General features: G+C 30.7%; 1 protein-coding gene across 4 annotated transcripts in view; it reads left to right on the top strand.

Annotated features, from left to right (window-relative positions):
- LOC118186278 (bifunctional 3'-5' exonuclease/ATP-dependent helicase WRN-like) overlaps positions 1-10,935 on the top strand; it is a 151,044-nt gene that overhangs the window by 69,581 nt on the left and 70,528 nt on the right. For all 4 annotated transcript variants that reach the window (XM_085824020.1, XM_085824022.1, XM_085824023.1 and 1 more), the window contains 5 exons: positions 5,024-5,098; positions 5,670-5,752; positions 6,543-6,649; positions 6,739-6,845; positions 8,397-8,557. In XM_085824020.1, coding sequence (XP_085680146.1) covers positions 5,024-5,098; positions 5,670-5,752; positions 6,543-6,649; positions 6,739-6,845; positions 8,397-8,557 — 533 coding nt within the window. The remainder of the gene's footprint in view (positions 1-5,023; positions 5,099-5,669; positions 5,753-6,542; positions 6,650-6,738; positions 6,846-8,396; positions 8,558-10,935) is intronic.

Genomic DNA, 10,935 nt, shown 5'->3' with positions numbered 1-10,935 from the left:
GCAAGAGATCTTTTTATTTATGTTAGCAAGATGAAAACAATCACACCTTAGACGAATCCATTTTAAAATTTAGGGCTAAATATTCTCTGAATGCTCTGAGGAAGAGGAATATTTCATGATTATTTTATTATAAGTGCTCAGAACATGAAGTTAAAAAGCTAGGTGGGAAAACATAAAGAAATACGGTGTATATATTTGAAATTGATGAGGCTGTTTACAAACATTAATTGTGGTAAAATTCGTAGATACAGGGAAGCAGATTTGTGCATACAAAGTTTGTTTAGATAATTTTTTAGCCCTTTTGTTCTATACAGTATATTTATTTGAATACACAAATTAATATTTAAAAGAAATCTTTTATAAATTTGAATTTTCCTATCAATTTTATTGTATTAAAATGTCTTATAGCAACATGATAATAGTTATTTTTACTCTTCTGTTTTTGTAGATGGATTTTATTAAGTATTATACAATGATTAATTCCTTTTGTTAATCTGCATTTAACTTTTTATTCTTTTCAGCTGTTGCCTCTGAAGTGACAGATCGTTTTATTTGATATAAGTGCATATTATTCATATTTTATCCATATCCTTGTTTCTGATATATTGTATAACTATGATAGCTAGAGTAGAAGATAAAAAAGTTTTCTGTGACCTCCATGGTAGTTTGTAGAACTTGTCTTTATTACCAAGATATCAATCACTACATAGACAGATCCATTTTAACTTTCACTGTCCTGCAAAATTCAAATTTACTTCTTGTTTTTGCCTCTGAAATTGGCCTCAGAAATATTCCTTTTCCTGTTTCACCAGCTGCCTAGACCTGTTTAGAAGTCAGCTCCAAAGCAATATCAACTACTTACTTGTATCACTCAAGGATGTTGAATATTGTCACCCTACCCAGGAGAAAAAAATTCTCTTGTATTCTGTAGTCTCATATGTGAAAATTAAAAAAGACAATCCTCTAAAGGCATGCTTTCAAATGAGCAGTAGTTCCCATTGCAATGCCAGCTAAAAGGGGTTGAAGTGCTTTCCTATTTCCAGTCTTTTTACGTGAACTTTGAATTGTATAATCCTGATATAACCCAGCTGTGGAGAGAGCATGATTAGCTAAACTATTAATCAACCTTTTTTCATTTGTGGTGTATTAGGCAGGGGGGAGGCATGAAGCAAAACAAGTCTCTAGGCCAGGCCACATTGTATCCCGATGGGTGGTTGTCGTTGGTGACTCCTGACAACACTTGTCAGATTGACGAGTCTTGTCTCGGGAGAAATGGTGAAGTTGTTAAAATTTAATAGAGCTCTTTCTCTTAATGCATTAATGATAAAAAAAATTATGTGAATCTTTTTAAAGTTTTTAGAAACTGGCACTAAAATGCTATGAGGAAAAATATGGGAAGAAATATGTGATTACTTAGTACATATTTAATCTTGATGATCTGCTGTCAAAGTAAGCATCATGTTGATTAAACATTGGCTGTTTCTAGTGTAAAACCCATGAACTTATTTTGAGTGTACATAAAAGTTTCATTCATTTTTCATCATATAGATGCAGAATAAAAAATATGATAACTTGTACAATAATTAATGGGGCTGCAGTAATGAAAGATATTTATGGAAGCAAGTCATAAAAAGACAGCTTGAAAGAATCAGTTATATACTAGACAACCAGCAGAAATATCCAAAGTTAACATCCAACTGCTGAAGATTATTAGGAAAGTTTACATCATTTGCAATATCTCTAAAAAGATGGGTGAATTTTACATAAGTCCCATCAAAAGTGGTACATCGGCTACCACAACTGAGAATAGTCAGTAATGATATAGTATGCAAACTACTGTTTTTAATTATTTATTCATGTCTCAGTTTAATTATTTATTCATGGCCCACTGAAATGCTATTTTTAAATCCCTGTTTTCTATAAAATAATGGGAAAAAAGAAATGATTAAAATGATAAGCCATCCCGCCAACTAAGTAAAAGAGGTCAATTGCATACTGCATCATTACCATATGATTGCCTGTCCTTTTTTTACCTGCTTATACATCATACAAACAAGTTGTTCTTGAAGTATTTAGTAATGGCTTATGAAAAGGAGATACTCTTTTAAAATATAAAACGACTCTGTACTGAAAAACACAATCAGCTGTATTCCCTTTAAAAGGAGGATTATATGTGCAAAATTTGATTAATGTGTTGAAATGTAAAGATAATTACTTGCATTTGTTTAGCAATTGTAAATTATCAGTCCACGCTGAGAAAGCCTGAAAGAAGTTAAAAATCCAGCATCATTTGCTTTTTAATTCACTAAGAGAGTATCGTTTACCACAGTAACGCAAAACTTGAAATTTTTCCACTTCCCTAGAAATCTCCCCAGATTTTTACCAAGCAAGTCTTGGTTGAAACTGTCAAAACTACTTGACAGTGGAGGGTGCAGTAAGATGTCTAGAAACCAGATTTCGCAAGTTTCATTTCTCTTGCATCGAAATTGATGAGCTAATTTTTCTCAGTCAACACTGTTTCAAACAAACACATTTTGTTTTCCAAAATAAATATTACAAGCAAACTGAGGAATTATTCATGGAAAACCTCCTCAGTCCCATCCTAGCTGATATCTACATGCATTATTCTGAATCAAAATTGTTTGAAACTTTAAACTTCCCGGTATGGTTCCACTTACCCTGTTTGAAGGTAATAAAGATGATTTAAATAAATAGCAGAAGCTGAATAGCTTCTGCTATTCAGTTCACTTTTGAACTTGAGACTTGCAATTCTCTTCCATTTCTTGACATTCTGGTTACATGTAACACATCCAACTTCAGTACTACGGTTTACCGTAAACCTTCATCGGTTTGCTTTCCACACTTCAAATCATGTCATCCAACTAAACAAAAGTTAGCTTCATTTTATTTCTATGTTTTCCGTGCTCTTCAAGTTTGCTCCTCCAAACTATCCCTTGATGAAGCACTAAATTATTTAAAAGCAATAGCTAATGACAGGGGCTTTTCACCCAACATTATTAATCAAGCAGTTAAAAAGTTCTCATCTCAACACACCAAAAGGCACACTCTTGTTTTAGGAGATTATAAAAATTCTGTTGTCATTCCCTTCTTTCCATCAATTAGTTATAAAGTTGCACGTATTTTGCAGAAATTTATCGAGTCGTTTATTCTCCCATCAATAAAATTCGGACCCCATTCCGAATATGAATTCCTGGGGTATTTGCAGGATTCCTTGCCAGTGTGGTTTAATTTACATTGGGGAAACTAAGAGAACCTTAAAATTTTGCTTTAAGGAACATGAGGCATATGTTAGAAAAAAGGAAACACAGAAGTCTTCTGTTGCCTAACATTGTTGGTCCAAAATTCACGCTTTCAATTTTTATGCTGCCAAAATTATTCAAAAACATCTTCCATTGATGAACTGGATTTTCTAGAGGCATTTCACATTAAAAAAAATCTTTCTGTTCTAGTAAATGATCCTAATTCCAATCCATCTTTGCCTTCAGCCTTTAAAGAAATTATGGTTTAGTTCTAGTTTCATCAACAGATGGTGTCATGGTGCCAGTAGCTTGTCTCCTGTCCAGGCTTTCTTTTCTTATCTTATCATTATATCTTCGTTCATTTGCGCTTTTGCAGCTGAGGATGAAGGTTCGGTAAAATCATCGAAACTAGTCCTGTGAAAATTTGAAAATATAACGCTGATTTTTGTTGTTTGACTTCTAAATTAAAACTTGTCAGCAATTTTTATTTTTGTTTTTAATTCAAAGAGCTTTTTTTTATATTTCATAATAGGAAGATTCAATTCCTATCATGCAGAGACTATCATGTAGGTCATAGATAATATGAGTTATTTAGCAAAATAGACATTTAATTTAACCCCACTAATGTAACAGTGTGATTCCACTTTTGAGTTTAATTTGTGATTACTGATGACATTTCTGTCTAAAGCTAATTTTGTACATGAGTTGCTTGTATATTAATACAGTCAAAAGTCCTTTATCCGGACTCGTCGGGACTTTGGCAATTTCGGTTTTCTGGATTATAGATCATCAGTTTAAATCTGGCAAGATGGCATGCAGAAATTATAAAATTAAAAATATGAAACCGTAATTTATGAAATAAAGAGCAGTTATGTTCTAAAGGGTAACAAAATTTACAAAAAAAAGCTTAATATTTATTTGTTTACTTTATTGAACATTTCTTTCAACGCGCGCATGCGTAAAGCATATATTACGCATAGTCGAAATTAGAAAATTGCAACCAGAAAACTATTTAATGTGATTCATGATATTTATAATGACGGGGAATTTGATTTAAATTATATCAAAGACAGAGTACATCGAGATGAAATACTACATTTAGTAAGGAATTATAAGCCGAATAAAATAAAAACATCTGCCCTGAAAATAAGGATAGTGCTAACAGATCAACTTCCAGTTCATTGTGCGCCGCAACGCCCTCCTCCCCCGCAAAGCAGCGGGAAATTGATAAACAGATTTCGGAATGGTTTGAGAAACAAAGGATATACCTTTATCCATTTTTTGCAGCAATTCCACTTTTTGTTTGATGGACATCGAAACATGCTTTCGCTTTGTAGATCCTTTGGCAGCTCCAGAATCGGAAATTCTTTTTGACAGAATCGGAAGTTCAAGCTTACTTTTATAAAATTGCTCTAACATTCTGCAAAAAATAATAAGTCGCATCCAATTAGAAGATTAAGTAACAACGCAATCTGCAACATTAACTGAAATAGATAATTAGATAATTTTAGCTTAGCTTATACCGTCCGTTATACATTAAATGCGCATGCATAAACGCATTATGCGTTTACGCAAGCGCAGAAAGTTTGTAGCTTTGAGGTTCGGATTATGGATGTCCGGATTAAAGACTTGACTGTACTACATTTCTGCCATTCCTTAACCACTATTTTCAATTTATTGTGTATTTGTTTTAAATCTGTGTTGAAAAATGTTTACATTTACTTAAAATAAGATTTTTTTTTTTTTTTTTTTTAATTTATTAGTGTTGTAAATATTGGTGCTTGTTACTTGGGATCATCTCAGAGACAAATGTCGAAAGTAAAAGAAGACCTCTTAAAGTAAGATTTTATTATATATTTGATGCAATTTAGTTTTTCATGAAAATTCATTTTTCATTACATCTTTCTTGTAAATGTCACTTCATAGAAAATTTCAATTTTAGTAATTTTAATGAAGTTTATAGATATTTAAACTTAAGGTATGTAGTATATTCTGAAAGATATATTAAAAAAAGGGGGGGACTGACATACGATTTTTGATTGAAATGTTTGTTTCAGAGATTAAGTCCATTTTTAATATAAACCAGTAGAAGTACTATTATGAATATTGAACATATATTTTTGTTGTAATATGTAATACAAAAGTCTTACTTTCTGAAGTATTTTAAAATAAAGCATTAAAAAGAAATGTATTTGAAATTTAGCATTTTTTATCGTAAACCATTCTAAATTTTTGATAAAAACATCCCTTTTATTTTCTAAATTTAGTATGTTTGATATCTGTTTCTCAGAATTTCTTTTAACTTATTCCTTTGATGCCCAGTCAGGCCATTAGAAATTATATTTGATGGTATTTGTGTTCTATTTTAAATAGATGATTTAGATAATTTTTATTTCAAAACTTTTTAAGGGGTAAATACAAAGTTGTTTATTTGACTCCTGAATTTGCAGAAAATGCTATGTCATTACTGAAATCTTTAGATGAAAAAATTGGTAAGTTCTTATATGAATTATTATTATTTAATTCATCTTTAATTATTTATTTGATCAGTCATTAATTATCTAAATCTGAAGTAATCACACTTGTATTAATTTCTTGTGTATTTTTATTTTGTGTTTTAATTCATTAATGTTTGATCTTGCTTCAAAATTGTATGTTTTTACAAAATAATCTTTTTCTCTTTAACGTGCTTCTGTCATTGGATGTTAATAAAATTATACTTCTTGTGAAAGTTTTACAGTTGTGCAGCTAATTGAAAATGCTATGACTATCTTAAAGAACTTTTTTAGGAAAACTTGTTAGTGTTCTCATTACACAATGTTACACAATGGGAAAACCATGAAATCATCTGGGGAACCCAAGCGGGATCTGAACCCAGTCCAAACTATCCAGTGTTCAAAGATGTTATCACTCAGCTGTTAATAGGCTATGGGTATTTTAAGTCGAACTCTGGTAATTATTGATATCTTAGGTGAGCAAATTCATTAATCTGCTTTCGGATCAATTACTTTTCAAGAATGCAATTTGCACCAAGTTTTTTGCATTTTAATTTGCTCTTCTTTCATCACAGAAATCAATACATTGCCATGCCTCTATAAGTTTTTAGTTCATAAACCTGCTGCGCATAAACAACATAAAAAAGGAAAAGGATTCCCCCCCCCAACAATTTATGATTTGTTCAAACAAAACCCGTTGTATTTATAGCAGTTTTTAATTTAATTCTATGTGGAAGCCTGAAGAACTAACAATTATTTTATACCAAATATTGAATTTTATTTTTAGGCATTACTTTATTTGCAATTGATGAAGCACATTGTGTTTCTCAATGGGGCCATGATTTCAGAAGCTCATACAGAAAACTTGGCAAGTTACGTTCTACTTTCAACCACGTATGTTATCTTTATATCTTCAGTCATTTTATTTTAATGCTGAGCATATATGGAATACTTATTTTAATTATTTAATCTTTGAATCAAAGGTTCCTTTTATGGCTGTAACGGCAACGGCAACTCCAGTTGTTCTGAATGATATATGTTCTTCTTTGAATTTGGTAAATCCTGTTAGAGTGTGTTCGAGTTTTGATCGGTAATTTTTTTTCTTTTTTAATGGTTATTGTTATATAAGTAGAGATATCTATGTATATTGAATGTTGAAAAAATTGAAAAAATTATAGCTTGTGAAAATATAAATTGAATCAGTGGTCATAGATGGATCCATGATTCTAACTTATGAAAAGAATCAAATGGTGTAAGTTTTCAGGTTATGTGAATTTTAACCAATTTGTAATAAAAAGACACAGTTTTTATGTCAGCTTCAAACTTCAACCAGAAAAATACTTTTGTTGCCATATAAAGGGAAAACTCATTAAAGTTTTTCTAGATATCCTTAGTCTTGTTTCTCTGATAAGAAATGGGAAATAAGTTGCTCAGTTTATTACTAAGGTCTGCTATATTATAATTCAAAAATGGAAATTTTTAAAACATAAGCATTTCAAACATGAAGATACAAGCATACATTAAAAATTCCCTTTTGGAAAAATATTAAATAAAAAATAAGTAAATAAAAATAACAATAATAATAATTTAAAAAATTAGTTTTTGATGAAGCCTGAAAGTTTGTCAAATAAATATAATATGCAAATGATAACTTTCCATTAGATAAAATTGTAAATCTGAAATTTTTAACTTACCTTTAAAACCTAGGATGCGTTACAAAAATGGGGCTTGTTTAAATTTAAGGAAACCAAAAATATATACTAGTTTGTGTATTACATGCTACACTTTAGATAATAGATTGATATAAAATGCACACATTTACTAACATTTGTTTAGTTTTAGAAAAGAATCACAGCATATTTTATTTGAAAAAATATTATCTTTACTTAATAATCTATATTTTAAATTCACCAGAATAGAAATTTAAATTCTGTCTGATGAATTTTAAAATGTAGGGACCACTAATTTTTCTTGTTTATTATTAGAGCACCAACTAAGTTGTTCTGAAAAGCAACAACTTAATAAAGATATATTTTGGTTTGAGTTATTAATATGCTTGATTTATACAGTGTAACATGGCAAAACATGGCAGCTTAACATGGCAAAACTGCTGGAGCCTGAGTGTAATTGAAAAAAGAAATTAAACAATTTCTTATGATGTGGCAAGGAAAAGGAAATGAGATTCTTTGTGATTGCCGCTGTCTAGTCCATAGAGTACTGTGTTACTCATTTTCTACTAGTATGTAAAATTTCAAGTCAATAGATGCAGTAATTTTCTTTATTAAATCCATGCAAACTAAAATATTGTAATATGATTCACCTGTAAGATTCTTATATAATAGCTTAGATGCATGAAATACATAACTGTGAGGAAATTAATATCATTTTGGAAATTTTAAGCAAGTAATCTGAAAATTGTTAATATTATTTTGTTGTTGAAAGGTAGTTTTTTTTTTTTTTTTTTTTTTTTTTTTTTTTTTTTTTTTTCAGCTCTCTCTTTTTTGTTCCTTCCCCCCCCACTCGTTATTGTATTAAGTATTTGAAAAATTGGGCATAATTTAATTGTGACTGAATCTTACGCAGAATATATTTTCAGACATAATATATATGTGTATTTAAAATTTTTTAAATTTTCTTTTAGGCCTAATCTGTACCTGGAAGTATGCATGAAAAGTGGCTCTGTTGAAAATGATTTGTTGAGAGTTATGACGAAAAAGAATGGGAATCCTAGTTTTTCGGGTCCGACAATTATTTACTGCCCTACAAGAAATATCACTGAAGATGTGTATAGAAGATTGCTTGGTATATCAGTACTTTTTTTAAATATTGGTATCATTTAATAGAAAAATTTTATAAATTTTGCGATTTTTATCAAAAATTGTGTAAATATTTTGTGGCAAAGCTTTGTGTAAATATTTTGTCATAGTTTATTTTATTCAAAGGACAAAACATTAATTGTAATTAAAACAATTCTGAAATGTGTACTTTATATTGAATAAATATTGAATTAATTGCAGGTAAAAAGGAAGTTAACTTTCTTTAAAAGAAAAATATTTTCTACATTAATTGATGATTATAAAATCTCTGAATTTCTTATTTATTATTAGGTGTAAATTTATAACTTTAAAAGAAAAAAATGATTAATAGAATCTCTGACTTTCTTATTTATTATTAGGTGTAAATTTATAATCTAAATTTGGCATAGTAAATAAATACCATAAATGGCTTGCCTAAGAATAAAATAAGAATGTTAATAGTTTCAATTTTCTGTAACTTCTCATGCTATGAAATATTTGCTGCTTAATATGTTATATTTGGGAAAAACATTGGATACATATAGACCCTTTTAGAACAGGTGTGTCATATATGCATTGGCTGTCAACTATCTAATAGAGCCGTATGTGTCATACAAGGGTCAGTCTGAAATTTTTGAGGTACACATAGGTTTTTTTAAAGTTAAATTTATGAAATTTTAGGAGCGTTCAAAGTAGTCTCCTCCAGCATCAATGCACTTCCGTAGGTGAATCTTCCAAAGATTAAATGCTCAAGCCATTCATTTCTTGGAATTGATGGGGAAAAAAAGCATTTATAGCCTCATCAATCTCGTCTTTGAAATGAAAACAATGTCCACATAAGTTCTTTTTTAGATTAAAAAATAGCCAAAAGCCACACATAGCTAGATCAGGTTCATGGGGGGGATGTTTCATCACTTTGATGTATTTTTGTTCAAGAAACTCAGCTGTTAATCTTGCTGAATAAGGAGACGTATTGTCATGCAGGAGCATGAGTTCTCTAACATTCACTTCTTGAAGAATTTCTGGAAGACACTTAATGGTGTACCAGTTAGCTGTGACTGTTTTTGTCCTTCGAGCTTTGACCAGTCCTGTACCTCTGATGAAAGTGGCATACATTACTTTTTTCATGGCACATTGTCTTTTCACCATTGTGGACATGGAATCATCATCAAAGACCCATACTTTACTTTCTTGGTATGTTGGAACATCAAAAAATGGTATGTATATTTCATCACCAGTTATGATTTCAGAAGTAATGTGATGGCCATCATCTTTTAAGTAATGTAAGGGTTTCTTTACTGATTCTGACATGCTTCTCTTTTGGTGCTCAGTTAAATTATGGAGAACTCAACGGCAAAGTAGTTTCATGAATAATTTTATGAATGGCGTTGAATCCAATATTAAGTTCCTTTTGTATCTTTTAGTAAGTGCTGCTGTAATTATCATGATTAATATTTTCCATATGGCAGACACATTATCTGGAATTACTGGTGACAACTAGGGTTTGGTAAAGCTTGATAATTTGAAGCTCGGTTAAGCTTGAGCTTGAGCTTGATTGTTTTTTCGGGCTTTCAAGTATTTGAAGTTGACATACTTACATTATCAAAAGACTTATAAGTGACTTATAATTAAAATAATATTTTTTAGAAATTTAAAAGAAACTTTTTCTTTACTAATACATTTATATTAATGAAAAAATATTTTAAAAACACCAGTGCATGTAGTGATCTGATAGCTTCGATTTAATTATGGTGCAAAAATTGTTGGCCACAGGAAATGCCCTCTCAGAATCAATCAACGTTGGTTTTATATTGTAAATAGCTTCAAGTAACCGCTTTAAATTTACAGTCAATTCACCATTACTTTTTGACAAAGTAAATTCTTGACTTAATTTTTTAAAGCGGTCACCTTCCAGTAATTTGCTGGTTGGAACTTTTAATAGTACTCTAAGTTGTTCTTCAAGAGAAGCACCAACTTTGGTAGTTGTTTGTGTTTCAAGACCCGTCCACACGGCTACGCTCGAAACGTAGTTGACGAACGCGATGTTACCAGCGAAAAAACGTCCAAACGAGTACGCTTGCGAAGAGTGCGTTTAACCAATAGAATTATTTTGCACAAAAATCACGTGGCGCTTTAATATAGCGTCAACGGAGCTGTATCTTGTTACTTCGCTGTGGCGGCAAGTTGCCCGAATCAGATGATTTTTTGATAGCTAAAACTTTACTTCATTAAGCAGAGGCAAAACTGCAAAAAAATGACGAGAATGGTTCTATATCTTGGAGCTGTATCTTGTTACTTCGCTGTGCTTTTATATGTTTGCGGCAAGTTGCCTGAATCAGATGATTTTTTGATAGCTAAAACTTGACTTCATTAAGCAGAGGCAAA

Source organism: Stegodyphus dumicola, chromosome 9 (assembly GCF_044657685.1).
Source record: "Stegodyphus dumicola isolate Sdum_Otavi_A_Nest chromosome 9, ASM4465768v1".
In the NCBI taxonomy this organism is placed as follows: Eukaryota; Metazoa; Arthropoda; class Arachnida; order Araneae; family Eresidae; genus Stegodyphus; species Stegodyphus dumicola.
Note: the sequence above shows the minus strand (reverse complement) of the source record. Positions and strands in the feature narration are given on the sequence as shown.